This window comes from Papilio machaon, chromosome 27, assembly GCF_912999745.1.
Source record: "Papilio machaon chromosome 27, ilPapMach1.1, whole genome shotgun sequence".
NCBI lineage: Eukaryota > Metazoa > Arthropoda > Insecta > Lepidoptera > Papilionidae > Papilio > Papilio machaon.
In genome coordinates, this window is record NC_060012.1 from 3,047,632 (window position 1) to 3,066,376 (window position 18,745).

Consider the following 18,745-nt stretch of genomic DNA (forward strand, 5'->3'; position numbering starts at 1 on the left):
ATTTAAAGTCTTAAAAAGTGAACTATCAATTATAATAAATAAACCACTTTAACTCACCCACAGAACTATTCCTAAGATACGGGTTACCGTAAGTTGCGGCATATCTTAAGTCGATGCCTGTATTGCTTTTAGTATTCGGCTGAGCATAAATCGGCGTAGGCGGGTCTGTGGGAAAGGTACACAAATTAATACTTTCGGCCCACTTACTTAATGTGTTAATATCATAGAGTACCAATGTTTGTACTCTCTATTTTATTAAAGTTAATGAAAGGGACAATATGTAATACAAGAGCTGTGAAATTCAACGGCTAGTAACATCTTAAGCCTGCGTTCACACGGGCGCTTTTTTAACACGCGGTAAAAAAAACAAGCGCATTTCCATGTATCTATTCCTACAGCAGCACTTTTTTTTATAGCGCTGTATTGCATTTTGGGTACTGAGATTTACATTTGGCAACATTGTTAATTGTCTATTCGTATAGGCGCTTTTTTAACGCCGCGTTAAAACTCGTCAATGCTTTAATATCACTTTTGTTCCGATCTCCCATCGCTCAAAATGCAGCACAACACGATAAAAAAGCGTCGTGTTTAAAATCGCTGCTGTATTGACAGATAGATGGAAATACAATTTTTCTATTTGAAAGCTATTTTTACCAGCGATGTAAAAAGCGTTCGTACGTATAAGGGTTGATGAAGGTGTTCAAAAAATCTTAATTTAATAAATTCATTTTAAAATTTTGCGGATACAAAAGGAAATCTTAGTGTCTCATTCAGAGTCATTAATTATCCCTTACTGACCAATTAAGGATTCTAAATGCATAAGATTTCAATAATACGTGTACTTACTCTCTCCGCCCATAGGCAGCCCTAGATTATTAATCGCATCGGTTTCGTCGGACGGTTTGCTCGTTCGTTGCAATGAGTTACTTTGCGAACCATTGCCAGCTGACAATGGTAGAGTTGACGCTGTGTCGATGCTGCGAGTCAATGAACCTTGCAGTGATCTGTGTATAAAATTTTTCGACTTTATTCCCAATATAACTAATGCAATCGCTAGTTTCATTTTAGGTAAGTGCACACAAAAGTGTAATATTATTTTCAAAATATTTATTTCAAAATTATGTCGAATTAATGATGTTTGTGGAAATAGCGCTTAACTTACCTATTAGGTACCTCCAATTGTGTAGGCGACTGGACTCTTAAATGTGGAGGCGGTATGTAACCCTGAGGGTAGTCGTACACATAGCCCGCGGGGTTCTAGAAATATTAAAACATGTTACAACTTTATAATTAAGTTTCACAACTTAAAAGATAAATATTCAACTTAAGGGTGATTATATAAAGAGGACTAGCATATAAATAATCTAAACAGCAAGATTCTGTATATGATTTTGTTGTTACTAATATTATAGGTTGGCTAATTTAAGAGCCACATTAGACCTTTATCAATTTTAGCTTCATAGTAAGACGAGCTGCGTAAACACAGTGGCTACATTTGTGATTCGATTTCAGTTGTTATAACATCCATGTTTCTCGTTTGATTTTTTCGTAACGTAATTAATGTTTAAAAAGAAAAAGAGTTCACTGAAGCCACATTATAACGACCGACGTTCGATTGATATGATTTAAACAAGAGGTAAGCAATAGTGCAGTTCTAACTTCAAAAATTATAATTTGTGTCTGCCGTAACAAGGTCTCGTTATTGCATTTAGTGTCAAATGTGACCTATTAAACCCACTATTAATAGATTAAAATAGATATTTTAATTGATATGTGATTTGGTTTTATAGCAGTAAATAATTAAGTTTCGAAATTAATTAAAATTAAAATAATTTTATTTGCTCAAATAAGTTAAACGTAAATTTAAAATAATTAGACAATAAAATATTCCAATCAAAATTATGAACAATTAAAAAAGAACAAACAGATAAACAAATAATTAACCGTAGGTTTCCGAGACAAAGTTTGCTTTTTAAATGTATATATTTACCTTAAAATATGGATCACTATACGTTGGATCGGAGTAATCGTTACTATACCCATACTGCATTAGTGGATCATCATGTCGTATGTTTGGCATTACCACGGGGCCGGCAAGAGGGAGCCCTGATGGGTTCTTTATCTCAGAACGATCTGAACTCGTGTAGTCCTGGTAATTAAAGAAATATGTGAGGAAAAAGTACTTTTTCAATTGTAACCTAACAATTGATCAGATAATGGCGCAGTTTCATTAGTCGTTAGCTTAATACATGGTGCGAGCGAATTCCTGTTCACGCATGCCATACCACTCGCATGCCCGAACCGTTTTCATTAAACGTTCAGGTCCAGAAAACGTTGGGCTATCTTTATTTTTACTCATCGCGCATTGTACTCGTCAACTGAGTCATCGGACGACCATTTTCATTAGTTGTTAGACCGTATGCGTGGACTCCCCACATGCTGACCGAGTTATCGACTAATGAAATTGCACCCTAACAGTAAACTGCTTACAGGCAAAAATTATTTACAATTCTTACTAATATTATAAATGCGAATGTTAAGATGTATGGATGGATGTTTCAAGGTATCTCCGGAACGGCTCAACAAATCTTGATGAAATTTTAGAACGTAGCCTGGAAGAACACATAGGCTACTTATTACCTTTTTTTTAATTCCGCGCGGACGGAGTCACGGGCGACAGCTAGTAACATATAAATTGATGCAAAGGTTCAAAATATTAAACCTTCTTAATTGAAACTTTTAACATAATTGATGCCTAAAATTAAGTGAAAGATCCGAAAAGGCATTGAATTTTTTTCTGTAATTTTGGAATGGGATTTTTATAAACTCACCAATTCATAACTGCCATCGTTCTGACCAATTTGTAATTTCAAATCGCTGATATTAGAACTTCTGTCACTCTCCTTATACATATCTCCCGTGGTAACTGTTACATCTGGCTTCTCGTTTATTTGTTGACTCTTCTTTCTTCTTCTTCTATGGCATATCACGAGAAGAATGACGAAAGCAGAGAAGATTATAATGCCAGATGTCACTCCGATAAGTATTATAAACAGCGGTAGTGTTTCTACAAAAAAGAAAACATTAATAAAATAGTACTTTAAATAGTTACAAGACCTTCCAATTTAAAAAAAAAGTATCAACCCAAAAAATATATACAACAGTTTAAAAAAAAAATTACAATCTACTATTTTCTCATTAGAACAAATATTACTATTTTCTTTTCATTCACGATTATCCAGTAATTCTACGGTTTCTTTTCACAAATAATTTCGTCCTGGAGACGACCTTAACTTGTTCGTTATACTCCAGACTTTCTTAGCACCCTGTAGTTGTATGTCATATTGTATGTATACTCACTTAAAGGCTTTAAAGCAATAGCCGCGTTCGCATTCCCATATTCATTGGTAACACTGCAGTTGTAGAGTCCGTAATGTTTAGACTGGCTCGCTCGGATAACTAGACTAGATTTAATTACACCGTCTGGTAACGTCTCTTCTAAGGTCGCGTAATCCTGGTAACAAATCATAAATCAAATATAATGGTCTAACAATACGTCAAATTTATAAACTAACAAAAGACCTTCGCTGACTATAGGATTCGAACTCAGAAATTTCCTCGTAGTCTCCTCGATCTTTTTCTCGCTTATTACGTTTTTTCACCAAATTCAAAGTTTGTTGTACACCATTGAGTCTTCGGTGGACTCCAGGAAATGGATCACATGAACCAATTTAGAAATGCAACAACTTTACAAAAATCAAACCTTAGAAAAATAAAGTATTAAAAGGTTCATATGAATGTTAATAAGAATAACACAGATGAAAAACTTACTGGGTCTTGTATAACACTGATCTCTCGACCTTCGAAGTACCATCTGATATCATCAGGTTTAGGCACTGAGAACGCGGCGCATTCCACTCTGACCATCTCACCTTCTGAACCAAACTGTGTTCTGTTCGATAATATTTTCGGTATACCTAAAAATAAACATTATTGTTAAGATCTTAAGGTTGATTATTCTAAAGATTATAGCGTCTCGTTTAAGGAAAGTGATATTAAAAGTAACAGAAACAACGAAGATCCAAAATCCAACTGATATTATCTCATCTACTGAAACTTCGCTTCTTAAAAAGGTTACGTAAAGTGATAATGAAATAGAAATAAGTACCGACATTAAAACACTTGCATATTACGTAAAACATTCTACTTTATCAGGCTGGTAAAATCGCTTTTCAATATTTTATATTACAAAATGACTTAAAGATATGAATCAATTCATAACTTCAAACTTTCGTGGTTTTTACTAATATACTAAGAAACGGGATTCGTACCACGATTAGGCTGTTTGAGCGTCCAATATTTCGGCACAGTGGCATGCGCCATGTTCACGGGTTGACATCGTGGTAAGAATCTCGTTTCTTACGAACAGTATATGAATTAATTCCTTTTTTCTTGAAATCAATTAATGTTAATTTCCATAATTTATTAATATGATATCTTTAAAAATAGACATAAAAGACTATGTTTAATAAACCATCTTACTCTTTATAAAGATAGTCGCTTCGCTCTCTATTTCTGGGTACCCATCGACCGTAGCTTTACAGATGTAACTGCCTGCAGTCTCGTTGTTCACTGTCACCTTCAAGTTTGGAGCTTTCCCTTTAACCTGCTGAAGATATTGCACGTTCATATAAAATAGTTTCTATTAAATAACAATTCCTAAAAAAAGAATTACAATAGAATTATTAAAAACATAACGCTGAGTTCGTTACTGTAACTCTATCAAAGTATTCACTTACCCCGATCCTGCCTGGTTCGTGGAATAGCCACCTGATCTCCGGCTCGGGCTGGCCGTCAACATCGCAGTTAAGTGTCACCCGCGCGCCTACCTCAGCTTCGATGTTCTTTGGTCGACTTCTAAAAGACGGGGGGTCTATAAAAGAGAGTATAAGATCAATTATTACATACTATTATTACCTAAGTAGTGCCTTAGTGAAGATTTATCTGTCTAAATTTGAAATATGAAATTAAATTGAAATAAAAAAAAACTCACATGTAACATCTAAGTTAAAAGTTCCCTCATTCTGACCCACAGCATTACTGACTTCACATTTCACCACAGCTTTGTTATGTTTACGAGATACGTTGAAGATTATCTGCAACAAGATATTTAATGTAATAAAAAAATTAAAACTAACTGAAATAATATCTTTTAAATAGTTAATTTTCATGGTAGTTTTTAACAGTGGTAGATGCAGCAACAATATTTGTTGGATGCACGATTGAGGCAAGTCGACAGGTGAAATACCACGACCACACAGAAGACAAAAGTGAAGTGAAACTATTCCGTGTTAAGTCTAATCAGTGTGTGTTTGGCAACTTCTCGCAATTTTTTTTACAGTAATGAAGTATTTATTAATTCTTTTGAGATTCATTCCTATTTGTCCTTTCGCTATTAAAAGAAATAGAGTTCTTTACAATTCTCCTGTTATTACCAGTCCGTGGAAATCTAACTTCAGCCGTTAGTAGTTATATAAAATATTATTACAAATAGAGTGATATATAAATAAACAATCAAGCTTTTAGTCAACAAGAAATTTGCGGTAAATTACGTATAGAATTGGCCAGTCTTGCCCTTAGCCATTAACAACATAAAATGAAACGCAGCAACCCTAACGGCTAATACGACACTGACAAAGTACCTTTCAACATACAAAGTTACAAGTTACGAACTTGAAATTAATAACACACTATCGACCTGATGCTAGTTTCACAAAACAGAATTTAGTTAGGAATTTTCGAGTATCTACGGTTAACTTCAATTGGAACCAGGTTTAAGCTCGCGTTCAAATAACAGATGTACTGCACTGTTAACTGCTCTGCTATCGTGTGTAACAGGCATAAATCTTGTGAAACTACAATATTGAGGCTTTTGTATATTTATCGAGAGACCTCTTTGTAAATAAAGTGCTTCTCAAACTTGTAAATGATAAATGGATTATTGATTTAGTTTTCAATTAAAAAAAACTCAAAAACTACTGCACTTCTTTCAGATTTCAGAAATTCTCTTGCCATTCAAATGCTACCTACATATAAGAAACTGTATTATTCAAAAAAATTGCAGTTAGATACTGTTTATTCGAACACGTGTTTCAACACTTTGACCACCGGTGATTGATTTTATGTCAACATGGTTATAAAAGAGTACGTTTTACTCTTAAATATGTATAGCCAGCTTAAGGTATAAGTGTTATTTATTTGTCAAGATAGCATTTCGGAAGCGCGTAATTATATTACAATAATCATGATTACTGGTTTTTGTCTAATATCAGCTTGCGATAAAACTGTTTACAAAATGTTTAAATATTAATAAATTCAAAATCTACTAGTCTTCTAGTTATTTAAAAAAAAAATGGGACCCATCTGCAAGCACTTCCTTTCGGTTAAAATATTTTTTATCAAAATCGGACCACCAGGGGCGGAGTTTCGAGGTAACACACATAAAAAAATACAGTCGAATTGATAACCTCCTTCTTTTTGAAGTCGGCTAAAAAAATAGTATGCTTCTAAACTCTTGACTCCTTGTATAGGAAATAGAGTTATAAATGAAAATTTTATTGTCAAAGTGGACAAAGTTTTAGCTTAACTGGGTACATTAAAATTTACGTATTTTTTTATATTATGTATACACAAAATACTTGTGAAGATAAGGAAAATTAAAGAAAAGCGGTGTGCAATTTCTTTTAGACTACAATTTCAAAATGAGGTGCACGCTCTTCGGGAGATGTACAGAAAGGAGCTCTACTGGAGAAAATGTCTGGAATAACTACGTACATTACAACACAAAAACGCCATCTTGTGCTTTGAAAATGTACTAATGTGATAGTGAAACTATTAAAATTATACTACTAGTGTCTCATCGTTTTTGTCCATAAAAATAGATAAATTAATAAATCACATTGCTTACATTACTAAATGTTCAAATAGTTTTCAATTGATTCACTTTTTCAAATCAGTTCAGTTGTTTTTTTGTTTATCCGAAACAAAGAAGGAAATGTTTTCTTTTTTCGAATTGATTTAATTTTCTTAATTTTGTGAAAACTATTAAAGCCAAAACTTTATTACAGTATGTGCTATAGGGCTGAAAGACTACGAATTGCTGATGGAGATGTATGGAGGAGTAGTACATACTGTGCCGACCCTCCATAGGGATAAGAGCAGGTTGATGATGATTTAATTTTCACTGCCGTAATATTATTCTGCTTTTTTTAATGATAATAAAAGGGCTAACAATATGTTGTGTGTTTTATTCAGACAAAAACTATACTTGCATAATAAACAAGTTGGAAAATTAACGAGAAATTTTACTCTCAAAGTAGCAAAACAAAAGAGAACAAACGATATAATTGAAGTTTACGTACGAATTGGCCACAAGCGTGTAATTTACTTTATTCATAGTCGCTAGAATAAATTTTAAACGAGTTGCGAGTCGGTTTAATTTCCTTTAATTTCAACGTACAACAATAAAACGTTGGCAATTATTGTAGTGAATTTCATCTCACCGTAGCCGTGCATGTGCTTCAGTGCAGTCTGTTGAAAAATTCATACGTTTGCTGCAGCTGTACACGGTTATGTTACGATTGCTTTGGGTAAGTCTACTTGTACATTTTGCAAGTTACATATCGTTACTTTGGATTAGTGGAATAAATTTGGAAAGCTTGTACTGCTTTATTGAAATTCTTAGGCGAGTTAAAACGGGAGTGAAATTTCTGATGCTAGAAGATAATGAGTTACCAATTTCACAGACAGACCATTGCTGAAAATGTGGATGAAAGGACTATCATTATAAGGCTATAACTTCCCTCGTAACATAACCTAACGTAGTATTGCCATAGGTACCACACAGTAGGAGTTGTTGGCACAAAATAAATAAAAACCTTTCTTCTTGGTGGTCTTCTAGAAAAAAAAAACAATTTTGTAAACAGTAAGCGAACGAGTAACTCGATCTGAAATACAAACACAATCAACTAAACCGCAAGGACATTCTATCCTTTAAGCAGAGAACCCAGAATTGCGTGTCACAAGCGAATCGTGTTCGAAGTCCGTTTGTACTTTAGCCAGGTCAATATTAGATATTAAAATAATCTTATGAATTAATTCACAAATTGATTTGTTATGTTTCGATACTTTGAAAAGGTAACCTTTCCTTGGCTGTCATTTTCCGTGCAGCCATCAAAGAATCAAAGTTTGGCAGGCAACAATACAATAGGGATAAAAACTGTAAGCCTTATATAGGTGGCGCTAGCGTCAAAAGTCGACTGTCATCTGTCAAAGTTTCTATACGTTATTCTAGAGATTTAAATGTCTACCTTAAATACCGTGCCAGAAATAAAGAAGAACTCCTAAGCCGGAATGCATCCACAGCTGGAAAAAGCTATAAATTATTAAAAACTAACTTTTACCCGCGACTCTGTCCGCGCGGAATAAAAAATAGAAAAAGGGGTAAAAAATATCCTATGTCCGTTTCCTGGGATTTCACGGAAATCGTTGCTATGACTACAGTCCACAATATACTTTCTTAATAAAGTGTTTTTTCTGTAATATAATTAGTGTTTTTTGCAAATGAATTCTTAGGATATGTCCAATTTGCCGAGTCTTTATAATTTTCCTACGCCAGCGTAACCGCCTTGCTCGTGACATACATCTCTCAGGTAGCTCATTTGTCAGTCGAGTCGGAGCGTTATCAAATTAAATATTATACTGGCATAAAACATTCGCACAGCATCTGCCTAAGGTATACATTATTCTGATGTACCAAGCAACGTAGTAAATATATTCATGAAAAATTACCGCATGAGGCGAGCTTGTCTTCAAAATATTAAGGCATGTATTATTCTACTAGCTTTTACCCGCGACTCCGTCCGCGCGGAATAAAAAATAGAAAACTGGGTAAAAATTGTCCTATGTCCGTTTCCTGGTTCTAAGCTACCTGCCCATCAATTTTCAGTCAAATCGATTCAGCCGTTCTTGAGTTATAAATGGTGTAACTAACACGACTTTATTTTATATATATAGATTATATTCCGCGAATTCCTTATTAAAATATGACTATGTTGTGTGTGAATTTTGTTAATTACTTACGTCTTTCATGTAGATTTTGTTTATGTTCGATATAACACATGAAATTATTATTTTCATTACAACTTTTCACTTTTTTTTCTTTTTAATAAAAGTAAATGTATTTACAGGAATTTCAATTGAAGTCATTATTTTAACAAAACAATTTTAATATCAAATTTAACCTTTTATAAATCTGAATCAAACATTTTCCTATCAATCTGTTGAATTAATATTTGGATTTAATTATAAAAAAGATGATATTTACCTTTAGAAATGTTTGTAAAAACTTAAATGTGATTTGTAAATGTTTTAAATTCAAGTTGAATACGTAGTTAACTTACCATTTCATCAGTATAGTCTCCTATGACTGGGTTATTGTTGATATACCATTGGTACACCTGGGCAGGTGGGTTTGCATCCACAGAACAACCGACCCTAGCTTCACTTCCCTCGGGTATCCTTCCTTTTACTGTCTCTGACTTAAGTGTGACTGTCACTTTTGGTGCATATTTCACCTAAAAAAAAAAATAGAGATTAATGTAAAATTCAATATCACAGCCATTCAACATTTTAATAGACAGGACATCGCTAATCTAATTGAAATACAAAATTTTTGCTGTTGGGTTGTCTAGTTTAAAATAAATGTTGTTTTTTGCTAATGACGTTGCACTATTGATGATTATCATAAAACTGTTTGTAGGAAAGTGATTCGTATGTCCGTTCTATAATTGATATGTTTGAATCTCTTTGTCATAGTCATTCACAGTCCAGAAAAGGAAGATTAAAAAAAAAGTCAAGGCTTTTATCCTCTTTCAAAAACAAACATGTTTATTCAGTTATAAATTAATTGTAATAACTTAACTATAACTTACCTCGATATGCACAGAAGCCATTCTGTACGCTCTGTCAGCAGTGTTCTGTGCTTGACAAGTGATTGTCTGATTGTGGTGTACCTTATTAGGTAGTAACCGCAACACTGACCTAAAACAATTGATAAATTAGTACATCTGTTAACCACAAGTACTAACAAGTTAATTAATTTGTTCTTTTAAATATTTTGTCTTACTAATATTATAAATGCAAAAGTTGGGATGGATGGATTAATGGATGAATGGATGTTTGTTAAAAAGTATCTCCGAAACGACTTTACCAATCTTGATTAATTTTGGCACATATGTAGAATATAGTCTGCAAGAACACTAAACTAGAACACAATGACATCAAATTTTTTTATTTGTAGCGGACGGAATCTCGGGCGACAGCTAGTTGTTGAATAAAATTGAAAGTTCAACTTTCAGTTTATATAATACTACCCGAGACTCCGTCCGCGCGGAATAAAAAAATAGAAAACGGGGTAAAAATTATCCTATGTCCGTTTCCTGGTTCTAAGCTACCTGCCCACCAATTTTCAGTCAAATCGATTCAGCCGTTCTTGAGTTATAAATAGTGTAACTAACACGACTTTCTTTTATATATATAGATTTATATAGGTAATAATAAAATAATATGATATTGTTTACCTCGTTTTGAATCTCTGTTCGTCAGGCATCAGTTCAACTTTATTCTGAACATTCTTCTTTATAACAACTTGATTTCCGTCTACCCACGTAATCTATACATAGCAATAATTAATTTAAATTAAAACGGCAAATAATAAACAGGAAAAAATTAAAATGCAATAATAATAATATTGCAGGCAAACAAAAGCAAATTTAAAAATCTCGATCACAAAAGCAATTTCGCATGGAACATATAAAGAAGAATCTCACTTCAGCCGCCGGTTTTCCACCTTCGGAAACGCACTCGATATCCACAGGTTGGTCCTCTGTGGCGTCAATGAAAGCCCCTTGTACGATCCGAGGGGGATCGGGAGCGATCAACACCGTGAGCTGGGCGTAGCGAGATCGAATTGCCGGCTCGCCTGGAATATAAAGCTGATTGGATGCATCCGACAGATAATGGAATGTTGGCGTGTTGGAAGCAAATGTTTAGGTTGGTTTAAGAATTTCCAATTTATTTTTTCCGTTTTGTTTTTTAACAAGAATTTAATTTTTATATCGGTTGTTTCTGTCGGAAAATAAGTGAAACATACATAGGCACAGAAAATGGCATTAAACAAAAAAACGTCACAAGAGAGCCAGCCACACAACCGACGAAGATCTTGTGACAATTTTAGACATAAACTATTGGGCCCGGGCCCCAGTGAACTGACACAATTTAGGTTCACTTATCAGGTCAGATAACTTAGTCGACCTATAAACAAAATTTCTATGATAATTTCCAGATCATCATCATCAACCTGACCTTATCCCTATAGAGGGTCGGTCTCCATACATCTCTATCAACCATCATACCTGAATTCAACCCCTTCTTACGTATATAATATTTCACACAATCCATCCATACTTTCTTTGGTCTTCCTCTACCTTTATAGCCATCCACATTCAATCTCATTACTTTTTGTTTATATAACCAGATCTTGAACAAATATTTTATAGTTATTTTTAAATTAAAATAGACTATGAAATCCATTGCATGTTATAACATTGCGTTACCTTTACTTTAGTACTTACACATGGGAGCAAACTTACCGTTGAGGCCCGAGCTAACTTGGCACTGATATTTGCCGTCGTCATCTAAAGTCACGTCTCTGATGTCTAGAGAATAATCACCTGCAACCAAATGTGCATATTAAATTTGAGATACTAAATAATTCATTTGATTTTCATTTGTTATTACCCGACTAACTCAGGATGTGAGTCTGTATGTATGTTAGTATCAAGGAAACTTGCGTTGTGACCCCCTGTAGCTTAAAGTACTCAACCAATTTCTACGAAATAGGTATCATTCGATTCGGATTGCTTTAGACGAAGTATAGATTAAGCGGAATCTGCGCTTTTCCACCTCAAGCCCGGTTAAGCTGTAAATGCCTCTTCAAGGCAAACAGTGACTTCTCAATTACAGAAAAAAAAAATCGGCTTTCTCCCAGGGTTGTAGGTACATAATTATTGTGACACGACCATACGTAGTAATTAAGATTTATTTTGTTTTTCCTTCCCTTTCATTCCAAAAAGGATAAGTCATCAATTTATTATTTTATATCACCAAAAGTCCTTGACAAAATCAAACTTTGATTAAAGTAAATCAATATGTATGACTGATATATATTTCAAACTAGCTTTTACCCGCGACTCCGTCCGCGCGGAATAAAAAAATAGAAAACGGGGTAAAAATTATCCTATGTCCGTTTCCTGGTTCTAAGCTACCTGCCCACCAATTTTCAGTTAAATCGATTCAGCCGTTCTTGAGTTATAAATAGTGTAACTAACACGACTTTCTTTTATATATATAGATAAGAAGATGTGATTTAAGGTAATATTTATCTAATATTAAAAAAATTATCGTAGATAAAGTTCCAAATATTAAGACCTTATCCACTGGCGACATTTCTAATTGATAGTGACTTTTGTCTTGGCCCTCTGGTGGCATAACTAAACATTACAGTTTCAATTAGAATTCGGGAAAGCGGTCGAATTATTTATTCTCGATGATGCAAAACGTGACTCGAATGTGTATAGCGTCATAAGACTGAGAGAGATCGTGTTATTAGTTCGAAAATTCACCAAATTACCCATTATATTGATTTGTAAGGGTTCCTGGGTGTGATTTGTACGCCTTAATTTACGGTCACCACAATATAATAGCAAGAGTAACCTCTTAATGTTTCATAGTATGATGTATTCTTAGTTATGTACATTCATAGGATGTAATTCGCTTCCCACTTAGTATCTAATATACAGCAAACTGTCATCATATGAGCTTTAATTTAGCATATTACTATGACAAGTTTTCGACCTTATTACTTTGTACGCGTTAAAAAAATGTGGATAGGAAATAAATATCCTCGACTGTACAGTCAACAACATAAATTTGTATACATTTACAAAACATTAAAAGTTTGTGTTTCAAAAAATATGCAAGTATCCGTCCATAAGATGTATTTATGGTCGGAAGCATATGAACGGTCACGTGCATACATTTTTTAAAACCAATTTATTGCACAAGTTACTAAACATTAATAAATGTGTACATATTTTTTGCAGCTGACTGTACTTCTGTTATAAATTTGAAGTATTTATGCATCCTTTTAATTCTGTAAACTCTATATATAAATGTGAACAAATTTCAATGACCTTGAGAACATTTGAGTTTGAATGCGTCAAGAAATCATCATATCCCAAGCCAACGTCGGGGCAATGAACTTCCAATAGGCAAAAGCTCGCAAAAGCTCTAATAATACATTTCGTACAAAAGCTAGTTGCGTTAAAGAAAATACCTTGATTATTATCGTTTTGGGAATTGTAGATTAATTTGTACTTGTTACCTTCAAGTTTTATTAAACAGTAGAGAATTGAACAATTATTTATTTAATTGCAAACACGTATCTTAGCATGTAGAAAAATATTTTGTTTCAAATTATGCTTTCTACTTTATTATGTACTATTGAATAAACCTTGCTCACCTTTTTTGGTTATCTAATGGTTTTATGATAGTAAAAATTAAAAAATGTATTTGGACTATACACGGACAGATTGAGGGTTTTCCGTTAGTCCGATCGAACCAATGGGATTTTTCTCATTGAACTGTTTGAATCCACTAAATGGGTTTTTTCCATTGGGGCGATTGAGTTCAACGAATCAAAAAAATATTGATTCAAGTCAAAATATATATTCTTTAGGGTGGTGAGCCGGTGAATTAGGCTAGGTCTAGGGGATAGGAAAAGGACAGCTATAATTAATTAAAAAAAGTATATTGATAGCTCCTACAAATAAGGGCTAATGTGAAAATTGACAACTTTTCAGAGGCTCCCAAAGTTTCAGTCACATAGGTAAATAGGCCGCATAGGTCCTTTTACTTCAGCAAAAAATAGCATTTACACCTATAAATGTGTCTTTGTTTAGTGCATGTTGTTAACTAAACTAAGAGGTAGCTTTTAATGCAAAAACTGGTGAATTCATATCAATCAAAAAATGTCCCCCTTGGTGATACCCATGGGGTAATCATCAGAGGGTGTCCGCCATACACGGAACGCAAAATGCAGTCCACTATGCCGGCTGTACGGTGACCGCTTCAAACCGTACGTGTATAATAATAACGACTAGTAAAACAGGTGCGTATCCGTAATACAAAAAAAAACTAAAAATAAGACAAATACGTAACATGATTTTCCTAAATTTTTCTCATTACTTCGTACTTGTTGGTTGTGCCAAATATCTCGTTTTAAAACGCGAACAGTAATAGTCTATTTGTTTACGTTCTCTTACGGCCATGGTTTCGTAATGTATACTATATTTATAAATGTAATGATTAATTTAAATTGCAGTTCGTTCAACTGTTTTATGATTTAATGTAACGGATCAATTCCACTGATCGCGTAATGGCCAAAAATAAATGAAGATATGAAAAAGTTTATGGGTTGTAAAATGAAAACACTTACGGCTCAGTGGAAATGGCATAAAACTTTCATAGACATCTCTCATCTTCTCATTTATACATCGACGTGTATTCATTTCAATTCAATACCGGAATCAAATAAACAAAGGCACGTCAGATTCCAACATGGCGGCCAATGTGCCATTTTATTTTTTCATTTTGAGAAAGTGGTATTGTATAAAAAGAGAAATTTACGAGTTTTTTTGCAAAAAAATTTGTACTGTAATTAAATATACTTAGGCCCATCGTACACATGGCAACTTAAATCTTCGAAACTAGGCAATTTTAGTCGATAAGCGACTTACGAAATACTATGCCAAAGAGGCTCATACACAGGCACGCGTCGCCGCCATTTTTTTCTTTATCCGTAAAAACCTGTTGCTCGCAACCTGTTCATCAAGATCGATGTGAGAAAAGTCAATGCAATTTTCAAGGTGGCGGATCATATCTATAAAATTTACATGTAGTCGATATGCCTCTACTGACCGAATAAACAATTTAACACTGTGTGAAGGGATAGCGCGCGACACGATATTCATGACGCAAGGATACAACAGTTTCGAAGATTTATGTTGTCTTAGTTACTCGTTGGTTAAGCCTTATAGTGTTTATTTATTAAATGAGTAATCTCAATATTGAAAAATATAGTTTCGTCCCATGTAGTCCCCAATCAATTTTACACCACAAATCTGTATTCGTCTAAAACCCCGTATAACTTGTTAATCGATGCGGCTCATGACTTCAGGGAACCCATGACTTCATGATAAATATATTGTATCTTTAACCATTAAGTTATTTAATATTATTAGTTAATATTTACCTTCTTCATCGCTTCCAATCATGGAGTATCTCTCGTAACCGCTCAAGTTGCGCTGTGTGCCCAAACCAAAGTCGTCTTTCGTCCACTGCAGCGTGCCTATTTTGTTCTCCACTCGACAAGGCAGTGTCACCCTCGACCCGACTATTGCGCTCTGTTCAAATGTTAAATAAACTGCATTAATATAATTAATAAATTCGAAAGGAAAAAGTAAAATACCAATAATAACTTTAGCTAGTAAGATTTAAATTTTATTGTGTACTAGTTTTTGCCTGCGACTTCGTCTGCGCAGAATTAAAAAAGGGGTGAAATGTATGTCATATGTTGCTATAGATAATGTTCTTTATCTGTGCCAAATTTCAATAAGATGTGTTGAAACGTTGCGGAGTCATCGAGTAAATATGTAAATAAACGTATCCTACGGGAACAGTTTTGAGAATAGAACGTTTTCGGGATCATAGGTTCATTATGTGTTCTTCCAGATTGTTTTTTAGATACCTACCATCCAAACATTCGTATTTATATTAGTAGCTGTCGCCCACGACTCCGTCCGCGCGGAATTTAAAAAAAAACAATTAGGAGCCTATGTATTCTTCTAGACTATGTTCTACTACTTACTGTGTCAAATTTCATCGAGATCCGTTTTTATTATAATATTAGTAAGATTGTTTAAATATTTTTTTTTTTAATTTAAGAATACTTTACTGTGAATATAGAATATATATAATAGTTTCAAGGTTCTTTCGTGACCGCGTCAATCATAGCCTATTCGCTCGAGTGTTATTTTTTTATTCTATAATGTAAATTGTTATCAATTAGTCAACGCTATTTAGTACAACATTTATTTAAATTACGACATATTAACACTAGTTATTACAAATTACAATTAAATTTATCTGTTCCTTGTCTTAAAATCAAATGATAATTATCAACATTATATAAAACATGTTCCGAAAATTTAAAATAGAACCAGATTTCGAAAAAATAATCATAACTACAACATAAATTGGTCTACAAAATACTGTCAAATATTTTCCTTTATTGAATTTTATATTAAAACAAAAAAATATATGTTTAATTCATTTGTAATTTGAATAGGTTTTTATTTATGTTTTCATTTTCGATAGCATCATGATGATAAACCTAACGTTAGCTGCGCCTATGGAAATCAACTAATTTATTATTCAAATTAAAACAACACCTTCTCTAATTCATAAGCTTTTGATATTTACTAATAATATAACCACATTGACTAGAAGTAATCACAACTTAATTTTTAGGACTACAACGTCCTCAATTAGAAAAAATACATATTCAAGAATACAACCTTTTCCCCTCTCTCTTTCATACATTTATCTGTCTATATTTACATCACAATATCAAAATGATAGAGGATTTTGTGTGTTCTGGCGGCTTAATTATAGTCCATCTTTCCATCGTTTTCTTTTAAGAAAAGGTTGGGAAGGGAAAGTAGATTTGACGAAGGAGGGCATGCCTAGGAATGGCATGCCATGGGTATATCTGCAATTGCGGATATCTATTGGTAGCTTCGCTGTTTAGGCTTATTCAGGTGACGCTTGCTTGTTTGCCACCTTATGATATAAAAGAGGATTCAATGTGTCGATTGAATTGTTAACCAAAAGATGTGAAAAAGTTTCAAAAATTAAAAAGCAACAATCAACAAGTATGTGAGGTATACCAATATTATGTCAGTTATTTCAATCATAACGATAGAAAAAATATTTATATGATATAAAAACATAAATTTTCACTCCCAAGCATTTCTAAAGAAAATATTAAATTTTATTATTCTCACAGTAAATATACTTTCTATATCTCAGACATACTTGTATTGTTATTGAAAACCCATATAATTATAATAATATTAATTGTTGGTAATATTTAAAACATTCGCTATTTCTCATAACTTGGACCATACGTCACAACAGTTTGATAGGACCAACGGCAAGGCCGTTAACTTTTATTTACAACATGGAAATCTAATGCTATATACTGAATAATGCTCGTACATATCAAGATCGCGCTAATCTTGATTATAAATATTCATAAGAGAATCAGAAGCTTGTTTAACATGTTACTACTTATATATTTAAACGCCATGATAAAAATTAATTTGACAAATTGGTGAATAATGCACTGAATTGAAACTGTCGCCTCTAGTTGTAGAGTAAGTAACAATATAATTTGCAAGAACGCTGAAATGCTATGACTTTACAGACATGCGACAATTAAAAGTATAGTACTCTGCTTGAATTGGCACGTTGAGAAGAAGCGTGCTCTTCAGCTTGTACCAATTAAGAGCTAAGTATTTGAGTCTTGCTTATCAAGTTAAAAGGTGACGAAGAATTATTTTAGTTCGTTGGCTTGTTGATTGTACACATATGTTAATTTAAAATATATCGGAATTTGATTTAAAAATAAATACAAACCTGATCTTGGGGTTCCATCGCGAAACGTTGTTCCTGGTAAGCATTAACACATACAAAAAGGGCGGCGAGAGACAGTAACCAAATCCCGACATCCGGTCGACGCCATTGCTGTTTCCGGCGCGAACCCGCCTCGACGGACGTTCTATTTTCGAATTTCGAATCATCCCCGCGCGCGCGCACTATATTCGGCATTCCATTTTCGAATCGTTTGAATTTTGCCGCCATGTCGGCTTATATCTTTGTCTCATGATGTACAGAACAATTATTTTGTCTCATTTGTTGAGATTGATTTTAGGGCATGATCTGGAACAAAGGAAAACATAATATTACTAACTGAATAAAACTAAGAATTATATTATTTAAAAGTATTAAAAATATACATATATATCTCTCCTTTCTAACCAATAAACGATAGACTACTGTTTCTGAACAGATGTTCCGGCATTCAAATATACAGAAAAAAAGCTTTTTATATATTAGATAGGTTCATATTTTCTATACCTTATTTGGTTTTTATTTGCTCACCCTTTATTTGTAGGAATGTTATCCTGGTAACTTGTTATTAATAGTCTTTAATTTATCATAGAAGGATGCGTCTATGATCACCGGATGATGTTTATAACTCAGAGCAATCAGTGGTAGTTGTCTTTACGATTTTACTTCTGAAGATTATTTTTAAATACACATTATTCTTGACGAGTTAAGGGGATAAAGTGTCTAATATTAGACACAAACCGATAGATTAAGCTGATGACAAAGTTAATATTTTTACTTATATATATTCCTCGATTTAAAAGACTTTGTTAGGTTCTTATGGTCTTTTTACTTACAGCATACTTTTATAAAACATAATGCAATCTCTCTA

At 33.4% G+C, this 18,745-nt stretch overlaps 1 protein-coding gene across 4 annotated transcripts in view; it reads right to left on the reverse strand.

The window, feature by feature from the left end:
- LOC106709439 (irregular chiasm C-roughest protein-like) overlaps positions 1-18,745 on the reverse strand; it is a 40,669-nt gene that overhangs the window by 2,533 nt on the left and 19,391 nt on the right. For 3 of the 4 annotated variants that reach the window (XM_045684627.1, XM_045684626.1, XM_045684629.1), the window contains exons 2-18: positions 17,881-18,183; positions 15,434-15,584; positions 11,712-11,792; positions 10,890-11,041; positions 10,641-10,732; positions 9,993-10,101; positions 9,462-9,635; positions 5,054-5,156; positions 4,800-4,933; positions 4,543-4,669; positions 3,832-3,977; positions 3,361-3,514; positions 2,832-3,067; positions 1,991-2,149; positions 1,163-1,257; positions 847-1,004; positions 58-165 (exon numbers count right to left, since the gene is read on the reverse strand). In XM_045684627.1, coding sequence (XP_045540583.1) covers positions 58-165; positions 847-1,004; positions 1,163-1,257; positions 1,991-2,149; positions 2,832-3,067; positions 3,361-3,514; positions 3,832-3,977; positions 4,543-4,669; positions 4,800-4,933; positions 5,054-5,156; positions 9,462-9,635; positions 9,993-10,101; positions 10,641-10,732; positions 10,890-11,041; positions 11,712-11,792; positions 15,434-15,584; positions 17,881-18,105 — 2,404 coding nt within the window. In that variant the 5' untranslated portion in view covers positions 18,106-18,183. The remainder of the gene's footprint in view (positions 1-57; positions 166-846; positions 1,005-1,162; positions 1,258-1,990; positions 2,150-2,831; positions 3,068-3,360; positions 3,515-3,831; positions 3,978-4,542; positions 4,670-4,799; positions 4,934-5,053; positions 5,157-9,461; positions 9,636-9,992; positions 10,102-10,640; positions 10,733-10,889; positions 11,042-11,711; positions 11,793-15,433; positions 15,585-17,880; positions 18,184-18,745) is intronic. The other variant, XM_045684628.1, reaches the window with a different exon arrangement.